The sequence below is a fragment of the Brachycentrus maculatus genome, unplaced genomic scaffold (assembly GCF_059751285.1).
Source record: "Brachycentrus maculatus isolate JH-2025_06_01 unplaced genomic scaffold, ASM5975128v1 h1tg001607l, whole genome shotgun sequence".
NCBI lineage: Eukaryota > Metazoa > Arthropoda > Insecta > Trichoptera > Brachycentridae > Brachycentrus > Brachycentrus maculatus.
This window is the reverse complement of record NW_028282229.1, coordinates 20,695-42,089: the sequence shown is the minus strand read 5'-3', so window position 1 is coordinate 42,089 and position 21,395 is coordinate 20,695. Positions and strand designations below refer to the sequence as shown.

At 39.6% G+C, this 21,395-nt stretch overlaps 1 protein-coding gene, 1 non-coding gene and 1 pseudogene across 2 annotated transcripts; 2 read left to right on the top strand and 1 right to left on the bottom strand.

The window, feature by feature from the left end:
• The first annotated feature begins 8,622 nt into the window (after positions 1–8,622).
• TRNAM-CAU (transfer RNA methionine (anticodon CAU)) lies at positions 8,623–8,694 on the top strand. Its single transcript has one exon. It is a non-coding gene; the product is annotated as a tRNA-Met (tRNA).
• A 1,523-nt stretch (positions 8,695–10,217) lies between these two features.
• On the bottom strand, positions 10,218–11,187 carry LOC148298778 (uncharacterized). Its single transcript, XM_088276649.1, is given in 2 exon segments — positions 10,218–11,090; positions 11,092–11,187. Coding segments are annotated over 2 exon segments (969 nt in total).
• A 5,764-nt stretch (positions 11,188–16,951) lies between these two features.
• LOC148298777 (uncharacterized) lies at positions 16,952–17,503 on the top strand (annotated as a pseudogene).
• The last annotated feature ends 3,892 nt before the right edge of the window (positions 17,504–21,395 follow it).

Below are 21,395 nucleotides of genomic sequence, written 5' to 3'. Positions count from 1 at the left end.
TTCCCCATCAAGGCATTCAAATCGCTGTAGCTCTTAGCGAAACTAGTGGATAGTTCTCATTGTATGGATCGGAGTATTCAGTCAGAGGAAGAAAGTCAGAATATGGAAACTCAATCGAGATTTCATTGGTTTCACCCTACAAGAAATGGACGAAGATTACTGCATCCTATCTTGCTTCCTCTAGGTCCGATGTCTTCGTCGGCAGCTTTATCGCCGATGTTTTCCCATTATTCGGGTGCGAAAAGAAATCAATAGACAGAGGGCTAATTAGACATACTCCTTCCAACCTACCTGCGGGCAGCTACGAAATTGCAGCATTCATCTCAGGCATATTGGCTCAAGATGACAAGCAAAAGACAAAAATTGAATCTCGAGTCACTAAATAACAAATTGTCATCGAAGTCACATCAACTGCATTCCCAGCAATTCTAAATCTTCACATTTCATATGTGCTGATTTCAGTAAATTCAGAGTTCTCATTGAGAAGATTTGCCCCTCTCCTAGAAAAATACAGAGATGATTATCAATTGATTGGTCCTGTCGAAGTCACCTCATCGAATCTTGTGGAGCTAAATGGCGTTCAGTTGGTCTCTCAAAGACGATTGAAATGCATTGGTGCTGGCTGCATAAAAGACTGCATTGCTGAAGAAAAATGTAGGGAAATTGGAGGAATTGTTGCTGGTAAAGATTGCTTCGCATGTTCAGCTTTCGAAAGATTTTGGGGAGGAAAGTGCACTCCACAATGCAAATAGTTTGAAGTATGGAATGGAAAATCTTGTGTCTGCGATGAATGGTCATCTGGATTCAATGGAAATTGCAAAAAATGTCCTCTCGATACCAAAATTATCAATGGGCGCTGCGAATGTGCATCTGCATTTAAATGGAATCATGATGCTTGGAGATGCGAGCCCCAATGTGGAGCTCTCGAACTGTGGAACGGACAAATATGTGTTTGCGAATCTCAATGCATTCGATTTGGAGGAAAATGCAGGGAATGCCCAAGAGGAACTAAACCAGAAGGTGATAGATGCTCTTGTCAACGTGGCAGCCAGTGGGATTCTTCCAGGTGGTCATGCGTTCCTCGATGCGAACAAAATGCTATCTTTAACGGTAGAACATGTGTCTGCGATGAATGGTCAGCCATATTCGACGGAAAGTGCAAGAAATGTCCCTTAAACACTAAATCCCTGAGCGGTAACTGCTTCTGTGCTTCAGGATTTTAATGGAATAGCCAAATATGGAATTGTGTACCAATTTGTGGAGAGTCAGAAATATATAACGGACGAACTTGCGTGTGTGATGCTGATGCTTATCGATTTAACGGAAAATGTAAAAAGTGCCCAGCAGGTCTAAAACTAGTTGGAAATAGCTGCGTATGCGCAGGAGGATCTATTTGGGATGACAATCAATGGTCGTGCATTCCTCAATGCAAGAGCTTAGAGAGATGGAATGGAAAAGAATGTGTTTGCAACTAAAATTCTGTCCAGTTCAACAAAAAGTGCGTTGAATGCCCACAAGGAACTAAACCCATCGGCGATAAATGCTACTGTGATGCTGGAACTCAATGGGACCATGCCTCATGGAAATGTATCAACATTTGCCAGCACAATGAAATTTATAATGGCGCTGCCTGTGTCTGCAACTAAAGATGTGTTAGCTACAATGGAAAATGCACCGAATGCCCATAAGGAACTAAGCCTTTTGGTGATAAATGCTACTGTGAAGCTGGAACCCAATGGGACCATGCCTCATGGAAATGTGTCAACATTTGCCAGCACAATGAAATTTACAATGGCAAAGAATGCGTTTGCAACTAGAAATGTGTACACTACAATGGAAAGTGCACTGAATGCCCATAGGGAACTAAGCCTTTTGGTGATAAATGCTACTGTGAAGCTGGAACCCAATGGGACCATGCCTCATGGAAATGTGTCAACATTTGCCAGCACAATGAAATTTACAATGGCAAAGAATGCGTTTGCAACTAGAAATGTGTACACTACAATGGAAAGTGCACTGAATGCCCATAGGGAACTAAGCCTTTTGGTGATAAATGCTACTGTGAAGCTGGAACCCAATGGGACCATGCCTCATGGAAATGTGTCAACATTTGCCAGCACAATGAAATTTACAATGGCAAAGAATGCGTTTGCAACTAGAAATGTATACACTACAGTGGAAAGTGCACTGAATGCCCATAGGGAACTAAGCCCATAGGGGATAAGTGCTATTGTGAAGCTGGAACTCAATGGGATCATTCTGCCTGGAAATGCGTCAGCATCTGCGAGCACAATGAATTTTTCAACGGCAAAGAATGCGTCTGCAAACTTGGCATGTCAAGAAGAACAGGAAAATGTATTGAATGCCCAGCCAACTCCTTCCTCATCAACGATAAATGTGTGTGCGATCGAGAACATACTTGGAATGAGGCCACATGGAGCTGCGTCAAGATCAGCCTCAATCCGATTCCAACATGCCCACCCCGATCAAAATGGAACCAAGCTAAACTTGAGTGCGAGTGCCAATTCAATTCTGAGAACTTAATTGATGGTGTATGCAGAAAATGTGCAGCAAACGAAGGATGGAATGGCGAAGAATGCGTTTGCATCAGTGATTACTACAAAATTAATGGAGTTTGCAGGACTTGCGACCCCAACTCAGCTTACAATGGAAAAGATTGCATCTGCAATCACGGATTCTATGGTGATGCCAACATTTGCTATAAATGCCACGAGACTTGTGGTCGATGCACTGGACCCAAAGATAACCAATGCCTAAAATGCTCCGATGTCAGCTATGATCTCATAGACGGAGTTTGCACTAGAGACATCCCATGCCCATCTGGCTTGTTCCTCGATGAAGACTCATGCAAGCCTTGCTCTTCCTATTGCTCGGACTGCGAATCAGAACACGTCTGCACCACTTGCATCGATGGCTTCAAAAGAGAAGAACTAGCGTTTTACGGAGCTCAAGCAAGCTACTGCTCATAAATTTGTGGCGATGGCCGAAGATACGAAATCGACTGCGATGATGGCAACAGTAGGAATGGTGACGGATGTAATTCAAATTGTGAAGTCTAGAAGGGATGGCATTGTCAAGGTGGATCTTCCATAAAGCCAAGCACTTGCGTACCTTTCCAACCCGACCGATCGATCATCACCCCAACAGGAACAGTGCACTTATACGGCAAAGTCGTGCAAGGAATTAGGTTATCTTACATTCCTCCTGAGCTGACTGTGAATGACTGTGCTATCTGCAACAAAATACTTTGGATCAGAGTCATTGATTCGAAGGTCGTGCCCGGAGTTAGAATTATGTATCTCCCCAAAAGCCAGTACCAGTTCATGGCCGAATTTGAATTCAACGGATTGATGGCTATCCCCGTGTTCTCAATCTCGATTCAGATTAACCCAGACTATGCTCAATACTTCAAACCAGCAGATTTGGCTCAAATCGAAGTGAAGAAAATCGATCCAGCAGTGTTGAAGAAGGGAGAAGCTCAGGAATCTCTCGAATTGGACGATATTTATGGAGATGATGTCCTCGACACACTCTTCAATGACAAAAAATGATCACAATATTCAACTTTATGCTTTCACATTCTATCGTTTCTTTTATTTATGCAGAAAGATATTGCTAAATACAGCATACTGAATGCATCTTATTAATTGGTGGTGATGATGGATTGAGATTTTGCATCTATATTTTATAGTAATTTTATATTAATATTGCATATATACAATGATACGTATCAAAAATCAAAGATTATATCCATTTCCATGGGCTCCATTTCCACTTACTCGATCTGATATTTATAAGCATCAGTGCTTGCGCTGTAGTAGGGCTCGGGGATTCCACTATGGCAGCCATCAGTGGCTACAGGGCTCTATTATTGATTATTGTTGTCTATTCCTACGTTGCTTTCACATAACTCAGAATTCATTGATTGTTAGCCGACCCTCTACGCCGAGCACTTGCAGCAAAATAGATCCAGGCATAGAAGTACTTCTGTTAGTATTTGTAGTGGCTGCTATCGCACAGAATAAGCTTCTTAAACTTGTTTATGATTGGCATCGTTTCTATTGTTTTTCACAGGGGATAGATACCCCTTGGCGATTAACTGACCAATGATAAGTTCCTATAGCTTCTTGTTGGTGAGCCTCTGATGCGCAAGCTATTGCTTGAGGGCCGATATTTCCTATTGAATGCACTCGAAACCGTCCAGCTATTCTTCAGGCAATGCAGAATGTAGGAGCTTGTCACTTAGCAGAATTGACTATGTTCGTCTGCACTACTCCTGCTCATGCACTTAGTGAATTGATGATAGGTTTTATTTCTTGTTTGCCTCACCTAGGAATTTCGCTGTTTCAAGCCGGAATTATATCTACTATTACGATGAGGTTGTATTGGTACCATTCTCCTGAACCTACACCTTCATTGTCTCAGTATTGATCCCAACATCCTTCGTTGCACTTCCTGCGAAACTGGTATTGATCCCTATTTCTTAATACGAGGCTTCTTGCCGGTTGTTTTGCTATTATTTGAGTTGGTCTGCAGTCTGGACGCACAGGTGGGTGATTACTTCTGCTGCAGTGCGACTATACGATTGGAATTAGTGTAGTTCCGACTGGACTGCTTACAAGCATTGCTGGTACTAATTACGAAGAATGCCAACTGCACTTATCATGGCATTCCTCTAGAGACGCTTAATTCTTTGGTTTTCTTTATTCTGGTTGTGAGTATGAATAGAATCACGACTCACTTGGAGTGCATTAAAATGCCTGGAGAGTTCGTGAGCGTGTAGGTCTTCTTGCAGCATTTGGGTGCGATTCCTGCATTTATGAATATAGTTATTTTTGAGTTACAACAGGGTTGCAGATTATTAAATTAGTTGCTACTTCTATTGTCTTAATTTCGCAGCTTATTCAGCTTGCATTTGCTGAAGTTGCTTTAGTTCTTGCAACTATTCAAATTGTATTTGTGATTGCAATTTCAATTGCTGCTGTGCTTATTATTCAGCAGGGTTGGATTCGTCGACAGTTTGAATATACTGTGAGTGTTTATGTGTTTTGTTATTGCTCAGTTCGTTCTTGAGCTGATGTATCATTTTGAGGTATTTGTTTATTTCGAGTTCTCTGTGTTCAAGCTCAGTTGCTTGCTGTTCTATCTTATCCACTAACTCTGAGTGTGATTTCTCTGACTGCTCATCATCGGATTGAGCTTATCTGCCTCTGGATTGTATGGATTGTGATTCCCTTTCAATGTATTATAACATCTCTTCAGCACTTCGGAACAACAACTGTTGGTACTATTTACAAGCCCCATCAAAGGTTAGTTTGCATCCGGATTGCCATTATCTTAACGAGACCACACTGCACCGCAATTACTCCATCCTTTACAGCAAGCTTTTCGTGTCCACATTTTCAACATCCACATTGTCGAGAGTATAGGTGCGAGATGCGACCATTGCCTAAAAATATTGGAGTTTGCTGCGACTGGCTGCAAGCTCTTGCTCTAATTGCAGCTTATCTTATACTACATATTAAAACTATTATTAAATCTTCTGTATTTATTGTTGAAGCTTGGCATTTGATTGTCCAAGGGACGTATACTACTGTGATAGTTTGAGATTCTATTGCGATAGTTGAATATTCTCATTTGATAGTTTTTGATTCTCCTGTGATATTTCAAGATTCTACTGTGATAGGCTGGCAAGTTGTGCCTCAAGAAGGTTGACCCCACTTTTATCCCCTTTGAAACTGCTGTCTTGAATGTCAGTGGGAGTATTCGAATTGGCTTTGTTGTTGAGCAGCTTCAGATTGTTCGATATTTTGCTGGACAGCTATTCTATTGAGAGAGTGTTAATCTTTCTATTGTGATTATTCGTGCTCTTCTGGGGATTGACATGTGGACTAACATGAGTAATATTTGGAATGCTAGCGATATTTTAGAATAGTGCGAAGAGCCAGTGAATCACATCGCCCATTTCTTAAAATTTACGATAGATGCACTTGAGCATGTTTTAATCATCCTCCCCCCGCCCATCGGCGTGTGAACTGGCAGAGTTGAGGGTGATAAAGTGGTATAGGCTGCGGAGCTCGTGTTTCCAATCTGCTGCGTCCATGGCTTCGAGCTTGCTTTTGGCGCATTATAGTTTGAACATGGAGAGGAGTTTGGTGCGCTAATTGGTGAGGAAGTCGAGCATTGATAGCCTATCTGTTATCTACTGATTTTATATGCTTTATTGTGTGTTGTTGATAATGGTGCATATCTTTTGATGCTTCTACATGTTATCCAGCAGTTGGCAGAGAATAATGCTCTATCTGTTACTATTGTTGCTACTGCCATTGCCGTTGTTGTTCCTACTACTGCTGTTACTATTGCTATGATTGTTGCTATGGCTGTTGCTATGATTATTTGTGCATGCATAGCTCATACTGGTGTAGCCACAACTCACGTTGCTCAACATATGGCTCGCATTGTTGTAATTGTGACTGATGCTACTGTTATGACTGGTGAAAGCATTGTGATATGCGTTTTATTTTTCTTATTTGGATACGCCATTTTACAGAGTGTGGACTTGGGCACTATGCGGATGTCTGGATATGAGCATTTTCAATAGAGCTTGCAGTGTGTGGTAGAATGGATTCTGATTGCTTCTGTGATATGAAATCAGGCTCTGGGTATCCTCACAGTGTGCATTTGGTGATTTACTCTTGATGTACTGCCTGTATGCTTTGCTTTTACTACTGCTCACATTCTTGCCATTATTGGCATTATTGGTATGAGGAAGATTTCTGATGTTGGCATGATTGGAATTAATAATGAGTTTTTTGGATTTGCTCTTGCTGCCTATTTTGTTATGGGTGTTGAGTTGCTTATTGGCAACGATGTTGGATTTGTGTTTGGGCTCCATCACCTGATCACTTCTAACTATCGACTATATTCAAATTGCGATTATATTTAAGCCAACGGCATCATAATGGATGATTATATGTATACTATACACTATACACCACAGTACTGAATTTCCTAAATTGCAATTTCAATATCAATCAGTCTACAACTCCTCTTCCAGTCGGCGTTATTATTTTTGGGAGATCTACTACTAGTAATATCCGCCCTTCATGCACTTATACGCGAAGTGCAGCACTTCCACCAGCAGACATAGCACATTAGTCACCAGGAATACCACAAAGATCGAATTGGCGTCGATGGATGTGGAGATGCCAATGATAATCTGGAACAACCCCACAAAGATGTATCCAAGGCTCTCCAGCAAGCTGCTCATTATCAATATCTAAATGCCATTGAGTCTGCAAGTCAGGATAACCTCATGAGCTACCTGAATGTTGTACTTTCCTGGGATACAGAAGCCTGTAATTCCCACCAAGATGAACAATACCCATTGATTGTCAGTGCTTAAATTCGTGAGACGAATGCCCCAGAACGCCCCAATCGAAACTAAATTTATCAGAATGAACATGATGTTGCGATTTATCGGTTTCTTTATCATTTGGTAGGCCAGTCCGAAGAATAGGGACCCGATGATTGTCAGAATACTGAAAGCAATTGGAATGTACCCCGAAAACTATTTGAAGCCATTGCTTTATAAGTACAAAGGGAGCCAAAGCAGCACTCCATACAGCAGGGCTTTAAGGAGGCAAAGCACCACCACAAGATATAGAACCGAGGGCTTTTTCATATGTGCGAATAGCTATTTAAAGATGTTAGTCCAGCTTTTGCTCTGGTTTTACACTTCATAAGCAGATAACTATTGCTTATCCGCGATCGGCAGTTTTAGCACGCAAAGAGCCACCACGAAGGCCGTCAGGGGCGCAATAATCAAGGAAATCTCCCAGTCCCACTAAAGGTAGTAAACGATAACAGTGCAAATGAAGAAGCCGAGCACATTCCCGAAATCCCCATTTGCCGACCAGATCCCCAGCGCAAAGCCATCCCTCTCTGCATTAAAGTACTTTTAGACTAGCTTAATTACTATCGGCCAGGAAGTAGACTGAAAGAACCCAAATGCTCCCATGCTCAGAAAAAGGAGCACGTGTGATTTAATGCCCATGTAGACAAGTATCGGGATTAGGACATAGAACAGGCTGGCGAGCGACACATAGTAAAAATAAGAGGATTTTATGTACTATATTGGCTTAACAACTCTGTAGAGATAAGCGAGTCCGAGGACGATGTAAATGGCGGAGTTTGCGAGTCCCAACATTTGATTGCTCAGTTCGAAGTAGTCCGCCAACGATTTAAGATTAAAAGGGATGGCCATTCGCATGATATGAATTGTGAGATAGGAAAACAAGCTCGCAAAGTACACTTTATACTTTATGCTCAGCATCTATGCACTATAATATTTATTATGCATTCAAAAGATGCTATTTACAAATAGATATTTAACATGCTGCATTTCCAATGACCAAATCTATATATAGTGATAATAGTGATAATTAAATTTACTATAAATAATATATCCTCATCTCATTCGAACGTAAGTATTGTGCAATCATGGATGAATATGCTAAAATAGGCGAATAAGAAGGCTGTTTAATGTATATAGTAATAAAATAAATGTATATACTCAGAATGGCGTACGTTAATAGACTCAGCAGGGTGGCGTAGTGGTATCGCGTTGGGCTCATAACTCAAAGGTCGGAGGATCGAAACCTCTCTCTGCTACTTTTTTACTCCCATTTATCCTATCAATTATAATCTATTGTATCTGAATCCATTCTATTCAAATCAATATAAAAGAAAGAGAATAATTATGATTATAATTTTACCATAGTTTAGTCAAAGATAAAAGCATATATATATATATAGTTCAAACCGACGATCCCACAACAACTCTCGTTTAATGCTGCTTATTTGAGAATTGAAAGAGCTTGGAGCCTCCAAAGCTCTCTAAGAAACAATTTTAATTCTGCGAGACCAACAGAGAAGATGGTGAGGAGTTAGTTTACTATTCCTCTCTCCGTTTTATTTAGTGTTCTTGTTGTATGAGTTCCTTACTGATATGAATTGAATTGACTAACATTTTCTAAGGCTTCTCATTGCCAAATGTGTGCAGCTTAACACTTGAAACAGTGTGTTTCCGCAGAAGCATTTCGTTTTGTATTTCGGGCCACGAGAGATGGAGGCGATGGAATTTATTATATCTTTCAACCACTTCGCTCTGGAGATTAGTCGAAGCCTTTCGGTTGATGGTTGCGCGATTCAATGTTCGACTACCAAAGGCGATTATAATTTATTTGAAGAGGCTCTACTCGCACTTGAGCAGATCGAACATATTGTAGTGAATTTGCTCATATTTTTAATCCTACAACTGGGTCCAGCACGCTTTATAGGCTCCTTTCAGCTTGTATTTGTAAGCAACTTGCATTGCGATGAAAATATCGTAAGAGGAGAGGTTTTTCTACATATCTGCTTCGATTTGCGACGCGATGAATTTTATCCCCAAAATGCTTGATATTTCCATAAGCTATTGAACACTATGATCTCGATTAGTGAGCAGTGGGCCTCCATAAAATAACTTCAACACTTCAACCAATGATTGGGTCTAAAACACGAACGGCGTACTTTAATTGAAGGATGACGCAGAATGTGGATCTTATGGTTGCGCATGGGGTCTAGGCCGAGAATTGTCTTGAAGTAGGCGGAATGGGGCGCAAGAAGGCCAATGTGCAAAGGAATTATCGATCGTTTATGCATGAGGAATAGATCTGACTTAGGATCAGTCATAAATACACCCATGAAGGTATTTTGAAGATTAAGGTTGATTTGCAATTGCAGTTGAGAAGCCATTAAGTTTTTAGGTTATTGCTAAATTGATATAAGCCTGTGTTCGTTTTGCAATGATTAATTCTTAAAGATGCGACGGTATTTTAAACTGTCTGATTGCACACTACTATGAGCTATATATTGATGAGCCACCCGTATATTAAATATGGAGCTATCAGCTATATTAAATATGGAGCTATCCGTATATTAAATATGGGAGTTGAATTTAATTGTCTCCATGTTGACAGCAGTGCTAATACTATCCTCAATTTCGATGGTGAGTGTATGAAGACAGGCTGGGGTTGAGCATTTGGGGTATACGAGTATTGGGTTAAGGCATAGAGTAGTTGATGCGGTTGTGAATGAGTTGGTCGAACATAGATATTATAATGAGCATATGACTAGTCGCAGCAGATGAATAATCATAAAAAATAGTCTGGTACTCTCTTTTTCTGCACTTCATCTCCTTTTCTTGGCGCTGGGTCGAACTGGATATAATTCTGCCTCAGATTCTCATCCACATCCATGATAGCTGCTTGGTTCCCGCAACGGTAGCAGTAGTTCGGAGCCGAAAATATTGTTGACACATTCTTATTATGCGTGCTTGTGTACCCTTCCATCATGAGCTGATGCGCTCGGGCAATCATCTTCAGATTGTTTGTATGGTTGAACTGCTCTGCGATATCTTGCCCGAAAGTGTATCCCGCTCCTCTTGGGTTCATTCCCCATCCCGATCTATCGTCTGGGTCCGACCAAAGCAGATCGCACATCGGACCTTCATGGGGCACCTCCTGCACTCTTTTTAGCACCCGAATATTGTCGAGACTCTCAATTGAGGGCGATAGGCCTCCATGCAAGCAGAAGAACTGATTCTCAACCACTGCCGTTAGGGGCAAATAATCAAATAGTTCTGTCAAGCATTTCCAGACATTCGAGTTTCCATACTTTCGGCAGCATTCATCATAAAATCCATAAACTTGCGTAATCTGGCGAGACTCATGGTTGCCCCTCAAGAGCGTGATTCTGTCTTTATGGCGAACCTTCAATGCAATCAGAAGTGTGACTGTTTCGACACTGTGATGGCCTATGCTTTTATGACATTTACCTCTATCTACATAGTCGCCCATAAATAAATAGTTCGTATCGGGCACTGGCCCTCCGATTTCAAACAGTTCCATCAAATCATGAAACTGACCGTGAATATCTCCGCAGACAATTACAGGAGCCCGCGCTGGAACCACGTTCGATTCTTATGTGAGAATTTCCTTGGCCTTAGCTCAGCTTTATATATACCTTTTCACAGAGTATTTTAACTTAGAGTTCGGGCAATGGCTTACATTTCAGTATATCGGCTAGCTGGCGATCCAAATTGCTGTAGTCGAATCCCTTCATAATTTAAAATGCGACAGCCAAATATGCGAACCAATAATAATTCAATTTGAAGGAGGCGCTCATTAATGAAATGGGATTTAGATAATAAGCAATCCCGATGGCATCGCATTTGAGAAGTTACAACTAATTTTTCAATTACAATTTTGTGATTTTAAATTTGGTTGCTCTTCAACAATGTATAATACATTAATTCATGGACGACCGTCGATCATTTAAACACGACTCCAGAGATTCAAAGCCTTCTCCCAAGGTCTATATTTCCAACTTGAACAGTGATGTAGGGCCTATCTGATTTTTTAAGAGTACTGAAGCCGATTTGAGAAAATCATTCACTGATTTCGGAACCATTATGGAAATCACCCTGAAACAGAAAGCTCCTGGAATTGTCTTCGCTTTTATCGAATACGACACAACTGAAAACGCCGAGAAGGCTGTTTAAGGGTACTACACACTTCGATTATGAATGAAATTATCAAAATTTTCTACATACTCTTTCTTTCTTCTCCATAACTTATTCAGCATGAACCACCAAGACTTTCTTGGAAAATAGCTCCGAGTCGAATTCGCTAGAGGAAACGACCGAAACAATGATCGTGGAGGATTCCGAGATAGAGGAGGAGATAGGGGAGGATTCAGAGATAGAGGAAGCTCTCGAGGAGGCTATGGCGATCGTGACAACGATCGCAGAAGAGACGATGACAGGCCAAAAGGATGCTTCAATTGTAATGAAGTTGGGCATTTTGCAAGAGACTGCCCAAAACGTATATTTCAACTAATTATTCAGCGAGAGTCCCACGAGAATTCAACAGAGATAGACCTCGCTTTGGAGGTGATCGAGGAGATCGAGGAGATCGAGATGGAGGCAGGGACAGCAGAAGAGATCATGGCGATCGGGATAGATACAGAAAAAGAGACAGTGAAAGTAAAAGCAAAAGTAAAGGAAGAAGCCACGAAAAGAAGAAAAAGAACAGAAAGAGAAGCTCATCAGGTTCTAGTCGAAGCTGATTTATTCGAATAGATTCAATATTCCTAACTCATGAACACTCAATAATATGAATATTTGCTCTGTGCAGATGCTGATTGCAGATAAATATTATCCAGCTCTATTACTGAGCAAGCACACAATCTTTCATCATTTGAGCAATTTCATATAATATTGATTCATTCATTATTTATCAATGCTCGCACTTATATGACTCTTGTGCTTTTCGAAGAGCAGCTTCACCGATATTCCAGCGCAGCTCACAATTTTGCAGCTCTTTGATTTTATTTTGTATAGGTCTTTTTCTGTCAGTTCCTAGCCATCGTATGGGCCAATTTAAATAGTTTACATTGCTTTGGCTTCTTAAGGTATTTCTTCAGAGAGAATCACCGCGAGCATAGTGAGAGATTTATCGGGATCTGCAGTATTAGGGATACCATACTGATCGCACATCTTCTCAATTGATGTCCGTTCCTTTGCCTTTAAATCTGCTAAGACTATAGGGTTGATTTTGGAGGTATCTGTTTTTTTCACCATAAGGAGGATTCCCTTGAAGTATTCTTCCTCGAAAATGTACTTTTTCTGCCAAATAGTGAGCAGATTAAGAATTTGAGTCGGCTCCCGAATGTAATGAGCAATTTTATTGAAGAGCAAGGGCAAAAGAACAGCGAAAATATCTCGGTAGCCTGACCAGGGGCTATTGAACAAGATGTCAGAGATTAAATATAGAAAAGGAAGAATGCTCTCCTCACAGTTGTGTTCGTTCCTGCACTTCTACACTATCATGACTGAAATCGTGCAGGATATATCAACGAAGGATCCCATGTTTTTCAGACAAAATACCATCGCTTCTTCGATTTCCAGCCTCTTGAGGGTGAGGTGCATGAGAACTCTCGTGAAGTAGTATTTCTATTCAAGATTCAAAACTCGATTGTGAAATTTCTCAGCTGTAGCTTCGAGGGGAGGATACCATTCCGCCTCATCTGCCACAATATTAAATGGTTAAGTCCTATAGTTGGTGTCTCCATCACCCTGCAGATAAGAGTAGACTCTCCACCGATAAAAGATGTTCTCAGAAGAAAGAATATTCTAAAATAGATTGGATTGCTACATGGTCTAGAAACTATAACACAGGCTCATAAGCTATTTTTCTTTTCAGCTCTTCCTCTGCTCTCACACCCTCCATCACCACCAATTGTGCCACTTCTTTGATAATGTTTCTGAGAGCCACATTTTCAGGAAACTGAACAGCTACTCTGCCTCTTTCGTAGAGTGTACCTTCGAGCTACCCAATATCTTTACAATAGTACATCTTCCTTTTGAATTTGTGAGCCTTGTTGACTGAAAAGCTGCTTTATTGTTAAACTTGAACTAATGAATTTACGAATCGACTCATGTACCCAATACTGTTTATATCCTCGCGGCTTTCTTTTATGCAGTTGCTTTTATTTTTGTCATTGCTTTTATCTTTATCTTTCTACTTATCTATGTCTTTGTGTTAGTCTTTGTGTGTTGATTGGGAGGCATGCTCAGCATAAAAAAGCCGAGCGAATTCTGAATTTTGGAAAGCAATAACCAAGAATTTGTAAGGCAAATTCAGTTAGGACTCGAAGTGCAGCTTCGTATGGGTGCTGAGCAAACCTTTTACTGCTTCTTTGCCAATGCTATTTATTATTTAGGAATCATAGAGCATAATGATTGTTTAGGTTGGTTCAAGAGACATGAAGCAAGGAATTCGAATCATGGCATCTTGCAAAATGGATTTTATTGGATCCATCGATGCTTTGTGATTTATTTAACATAATATCGCTTGATTGGAAATAGCATTATAAATCAAACATCAATATCTATGCAATGATATTTTTTCAAGAGGCCTCGACTTTCGGTGAGTCATCAGTTTCTTAGGCTGCGCTCCTTTCAACGGGATCTAGCCATCGGAATCATGGGAGACAATTTCATCTTCTCTTTATTCCTCGTTGATGCCAAATGCCTCCATCCATTCACGAGGGATCGGGTTGGAATTGGAGAAGGACTTTTCTGCAAAATATACACCATTGAGGTATTGCATGGCCGTATTTTGGTCGACTTCGTACTCTCCGTCACAGATTAATCCTATTTTGATTGTGAGCTCGCAGTATTGACCACTTGTATAGAAGAGAAGCGCTGAAGAAGTCTGCCTTAGACACAAGTCACTTTGAATCCTATGCCTGAATGAGGAAATCACTCCAGAAGATCCCTCTGCAAAATACTTCTTTTCAGCTGTTTGAAGCTGAAGGTTGATTTCAGTTTCCTTCAGGAATGTGTCGATTTCCGACTGCCCGCAGTAGAAGTAATGCACCTTGACTTTGTTGAGAGGCAAATTCGTGCTAGATGTTTTCATGAAACCCCCCGAACCTTTCAGGATTCCGAGCTTGACCTTCCAAGACTATTATATTTAGTTTTTGGTGCCAATGCGGTACCTGATATTCAATGCCTCGTTCTTGTTGACAAACTGGGGAGGGATGTTATTAATGTCAACTAAGAATATCATGAGCCGCCACTGCTTTACTATCACCTTCGCGGCATCACTCGCTTCCTGATTCCTGTTGAGCTTGCCCTCCAAATTCGGCTTTATATTGCACAAGGAGGCGAGCTACTTTTCGCACTCGATGAGCTTGTACTCCTCTGAAATCAGCTGATAGCAGACATCGCAAACATGAAAGACAATATGGTTATTATAATGGATCTTGCTGATGTCTTTTACGAACTCGAGCCTCTCATACTCCGCCACCTTCAACCGCTTTTTCAGATGCATTAAGAAGCTGATAAGAATTTTGTTGGAAACCGTCTTCTTGAGCTCTTGCTTGTGGTGAGAATTGGAGCACAGACGGCAGTTCATTGTCCTTCCAATTACATCGAACTATTGTTTCTTCACAGAGACCATACCTTAATTACTGTTTGCAATAACTTGCTCTGCACTCAGTTGAATTTCCCCAGGTATGCTGTAATAATAGTGGGTGATCCCGATTAGCCAAGCTATGCCGTATATATCCACAATAAAATCAATTCCAATTTGCTCTATTTTTATCTTACTAAGGGACTCCATCATGCAAATCAGTTGTTCAGCCTGTCTGATATATTTTTATAGGGACTTAGTTGCAGAGATTTTGCTGAGCTCCACTTTATTAACCCGTTCATAAGTCGGGCAAACCGTACACTGCATTTTGAGCACTTCATGGAACGGTCTGCTTTTGCTTTTGCTATAATTTTTCGTTTTGGCATCATTGTTCCGAAATATAGGATCCACATTAAAAAATCGATGACCCTGGAACTACTCATGTTGCTCCCCTCTGTGCCTTCTTTTGTAGACGAGCCTTAAAATTGTGGCCTTGGTGCTGAAGGGGTAGATATACCTTTGAATGAGCTTATTCTGATTGGGGTTTGAGCGTTTTTCCTAAAATGCCCGATAACTGTCGACTTCGATGGTGAATTTAGTTTACTTGTCTTCAGACATTTTGGCAACTATCGACGGGGTATGATAATTCTCTTTGAAGTCGTAATGGATGTTGTATTTATTGGAGCTCTTTTTCAACTCATTTAGACACTCTTCCAATACATTCTTCATTTCTGAGTAGTGTTCTCCTCTCGTAAGCTTTTTCCATTGCAGTTTGCCTGTTTGCTTGTTCGTATAAATCATGGTGAGGTTAGATCCTTTATCGACCAGGGTTTCAGGGAAATTGATGCTTAGCTCGTATTTAGAAATCGTGGAGGAATCTGCTAAGAGTCGATAGAACTGGATTCCCGGTAGAATTACGTTTTCCTTCCCTCCCTTTTCGTTGGTATTGTATATTTTGTGGCCTTCTTCAATTTTATTCAGGGAGAGCGTATCGTATTATCTCCCGTAATATAAATTCATGAGCTGAGTTATTGATATTATTTACATGATTCCACTTTTTAATTTAATTGTTTTCTTTACCTTTGGAACTAATGGCGAAAGTGGAGGCAGCCGTCCCGCGTTTATATTCACTCCGGTTGTGCTGCCGTGGGTAGGCGTCCGCTTCCAAATTTAATTAATTAAAAGACGATGTTAAATGCATTATGCGTTTTTGTTTTGTCTCATCACAGACATCTTACTTTTGGAATTTATTGGCGGAATATTTGTTGGATCTGAAATTGAGCAGGCTATTCGAGTGAGGGCTATTCTGCATATGGGAACTGCTGAACTTCGAGAAATTAATTGTGGTTTTCCTCGATAGTTTTGTTTAATTCGAGTTCAGCCCTGACTTCAGGATGATGCTTTTGGTTCTCTATTTTGAATCTTTCTTCCCCATCTTCTTCATAAAGGTTTGCGAAGTTTCAGTCAGGAAGGACATCGACAATTCAGATTATAATCGAAAATACTATATAAAGAGATTCGATTCGAAAATAATCTATAAAAAGTTTATATGCGAAAATACTCTCCAAATATATTTATTAAATTCAAAAAAATACTCCAATAACAGGAAATATAATATCAATCCTGAATAGACTTCAGCAAAAATGAAAGTGTTAGCGATAGATATTGAACCATTTTGAATGGAAACAAACGCGTTGGATCAAACCGATGCTCCTCAATTGAAGAATATTTTGAATTTCCTTATCTAAACAGGACATGCTTACCTCATTAATTTAACTATGAACACTGATGCAATTTGGCTGTTAATTTTGTAGTTGAAATGTTTGAATAGTGATTTCGCGCATATTTAATCGCAGCGTAATTAAGCCAATATTTATTATATAAACTGATACTTCATATCGCAACCCATGGAATCATTCCTTCATTTTGCAATAGGGGGCTTCTCAGGCATGCTTGCTACTTGTGTGATCCAGCCAATTGACACCCTCAAGGTTCAAATCCAAATCATATCAGAAAGAGATGGCAAGCTTTTGACACGCTAAAACAAGTCGATGCTCAACACACTCAAAAAAATTCATACTGAGCAGGGATTCAAAGTATTTTATAGAGGCTTAGATAGTGCCATATTTCGGCAGTTATTTTATGCCTCTACACGCCTCGGTTCCTATACTTGGACTGTCAACAAATTTCATGAAAACAATATTCACATTAATCTATTCGCAAAAGTTGGCATATCCATGGTAAGCGGCATACTCGGAGCAGTAGTGGGAAATCCATTCGATGTTGCTCTGATTCGAAGGCAAGCAACTGTAACCACTGGCAAGAAGGCTTACTCGAATACTTACCAGGCATTCAAAAGCATTATCAGCGAGGATGGAGTGTTTGGGCTATGGAGGGGAATTGAAATAACAATGCTGCGAGTGTTGCTGATCAATGTAGGGCAGCTGTCTGGAAATTAGATCATCACCGAATTAATTAAACCGCTGTTTGTTTCATAGTCCTTCCTGTTGCCAAATGTGTCCGCAGTCTTGGCTTCCTTCTTGACTGCCTTTTTATCGCTGCCGGCTGACAACATCAAGGTGAAATTGCAAAAGCAGTCATCTGATTCAATTCTGTATACAGGGATTGCGGACTGCTTCAAAAAGACTCTTGGTAGATAGGGTTTTTTGAGGTTGTGGGTGGGATTCCCGATATATTTGATACGTGGTACTCCTCATAGCTTCATAGTGATTCGAACCCAGCAATATCTCAAAGAGCAGCTCATGAATAAGACTATAGATGGCTGAATGCTACATCTCTTAGACGAGTGCAGCTATTTATTAATTTAAATCCTCATTGATTCTATGAAATATTGTATATTCAATCAGTTCGATATTAAAATTCACTACCATATGGCCTATTCCGCCTTTCTTTTTCGATTTGCAAATGCCCAAATGACATGTTAAAGCTCCTCTTATCTTCATTCTCATAGCTTTCACTGGCATTTGAGCCTATTTGGGCTGAAGATCTATATATAACCAGAGAGTGATGCTCAGAACTCTCATCATCTCCGATCGATTATGCCTTCACGCAGCTTATGTGTTCGAGGTTTGTCGCAGATTTGTGCAAGAAAGAAATTTTCCTAACCTTATTAGCTTCTAATGTATTCGGACAATTAGGTTTCGGGTCTTTTTCTATTGTCTGAAACTTGACTGTCTCTTGAAACAACTGAAAATGTTAGTTATGCGCTTTTATCGTATAAAGATTCATTTATTAGTGGGGTGCATTCAATCTCGAATGAGAGCCATACTCCGACAAAAATGGGGAGCGATTGGCTGATTTCTGATGCTAAGTGCCCACGGAATTCAAGTAAGAATTTTGAGGATTTTATGGATTTTATAGATTTTCCATATGTTCATTCTGCAGTTTATCGTTATAAGCCTATGCGACTGCGATATATGGCCATTTTTAAGAAGCTCCATTCAAAGAAGAGCTGAAATCGTTGCTATCTTTGAATTGCTGCCAATTTTTTGCAAATTGATGTCCCAGTATGCCTTTATTATTAATCAAGGACCTGCTTCTTTACTCCTTTTCCGGGATAGTGTTTGGCCGCGGAGTGTAATCTTTAATATAAACTTTGAAAAAAACTCCGCATGGATGAGAATCTTTACTACGAATCGGCTCGAAGCTTGTGATCGTTTCATTTTCGATTAATCTTTCATTCCCTATTTTATGAGGCATCAGACCATAAGCGATTGTGTTCTCGGTCGGGATGTTGTGACAAGATTTATATTTCAAATCAAGCGGCTCTGCATGCTGATAACTTTGATATGTAATGGCCTTCTTGAGGATTAAATGATTAAAGCCTTGACTTTAAATCGGAAGGGAATTACGATTCCCTTGGATGCTATGATGACCAGTTTGATCCGATTCTTTCATGCAACTAACTTTATTCTTCTTATTCCTGAGACTCCGTTTTGCATGGGAAGTTAGCATTTTTTGCATTTGACAGGACCCTGTTTATCTCGAACTGACAAGCCATTTGTCAAAAGGAGGAGAGACAGACGGATTGGAAATCACGGGGATGTCATCGAAGCGATCGTAACAAAACTACTCACATTTGAGGCATGATTTCATTTAGTATAAATATTCATACTTGAAGTGCATTAAAACCAAATGCGCCAAACTCGGCTGCCTCAATAAAATCCAAAGGCAACAGTCTTGATTTGTCTGCTCAAAAGAACAAAAGAAGATTATATTAATGGGATGCTTGAGCCTTGAATAATAAATTTCAGTTTGTTGAATTCGCCGAATAAAATATATGATAAATAGCTCATATGCACTAATCATTGACAATAAAATTATTGCAACTTGTTCATTATCGAAGAGTGAGTGATGCGCTTTTTTATATTTCAAATATTCCCATATTATTTTACATGATGCTTTTGCAGATTCTAGACGGAATCTTGGATTATCACTTTGCGTTCAAGGCAATCGAAATATCTGAAATACATGAAATATCTGAAATATCTTAAACTAAAGCTTAATAATGTTTAATTTTCTCTTAGCAGTTTATAATAGCAGTTGTTATAATTTAAACCAACGAAGCCATAGTTTGTGTATTAATTATGCAAACCAACGAACTCGATGAAACCTATTTGCTGCAAAGCTATAATTAAAACCAGTATCTGCCCTCCGATTCGCTGCTTAACTATTCGTCAATCAATTATAATTCTAAATGTTTAGATCACCGCGGAAGAAACATTGATGGTTTATTTAGTGATGAGCTATTTGTGCAAAGCGAGAAACTCTGTCAAAGTATTGAGAACTGTGATGTAATTAATGAAGCTTATATTCCAACGCCTTCAATATTTCTGTTGCCTCCTAACACTCCTCATCTGCCTCATAAAAACAGCCACCGTTTCAATGAAGTGTAATAGGTTTGCTATTCGAACACTTTATTTTCTTCGGATGCACCCAGTAAGTGTGAATTGCTAGAGTTCTCCTAAATAGCACCCCCTTCTCCAAAAAGCATGTTGCCCGTTTTGCAGTTTATATAAAAGCTACAGTGTTTCTGCAAATCGGCATCCGTTTAGCTAAGATAAAAAGACGAGATCATCCATTAATTAGTGGAGCTTGTGCATTCCCAAAAGATATGCATAACGAATTATCAGGAAGAGTTCGATTACTTTGAAAAGAAGATATCGGACTACCAAAGAGTGTTAACCAAACTGCTGGATTCGAACAAGCTCAAGTAATGCTTATCGAGCCAGTCCAAGTATGTTCACACCAGCAATGCACAGAATAGTTTAAACTGTAATGATTATGATCATTTGGTTCAAGATTGTGCAGTTAAGATCATGGAAACTTTTAAGCAATATACCCATAATATGAGTAATAGTAATCACAATGATCATCACAATGATCATCACAATGATCATCACAATGATCATCACAGAAACGCATCTCCACACCAAATTAGTAATCAACCATAAAGATATGATCGGAAGTAGGAATAGTTTACGAAAGATACCACCAATTCTTACAATTAAATTGTGTTTATTGAAACAAACTGTAATCGTCCCAAGAATCCACAAGAGCAAGGTGATTAAAATAACCCCAATCTCATTAATTGCTCAAACACCAGACATCCCGCCAAGATTAAAACAGCGCATAACATACAAAGTGACACTCAAACTAGGAATCAAAGCCATAATAAAAGCCAAAGGCAAGTCAGCCAATACACATACTAATCAAATTAGTCCAGTACTTCAAAGTCCAAGGCCAGTATCGAAAAGCCCCTTTGCTTGTGTACATCAGAATAATATTCAAATGAGTCTCGCATTAATAGCGACACTGAACTGCTTGCAAATAGTTCCTTTATCGACAATGATGCTTCTATCCTCAAAGAATCGCGTTTGTAGAATTATCGAATGCTGACAAATTTTCGAATCAAGCAGCTCGAAAAGGAAAATTAAGGGCTCAAATATGAAGTTAATAGCTTCAAAGCCAAAAGTTTGATACTAAGGAGAGAAAATAGCGAGTTTAAATAGATTATTTAGAGTATGATACAGTAGATAAAGAAGCAGATGTGAATAGCATGGGCACAAACATACGATGTGATTGATACACACATGCACTATCCATGCTCTTTTGATTACTCATACAAACCACATCATCACTGCATTAGTATGTATGGTATTAACATTTGGATTTAATTAAATCGACATCTAAATTATATTATATTCTTTGGATTTGAGAATTATTATAAATATATTTCAAAGATATTGACTGAAATTAGTCAACAATATACCATACTGAAGATGAAATCACCCAGCATTTTAACTCCCATGGAATTTAATAACAAAAACG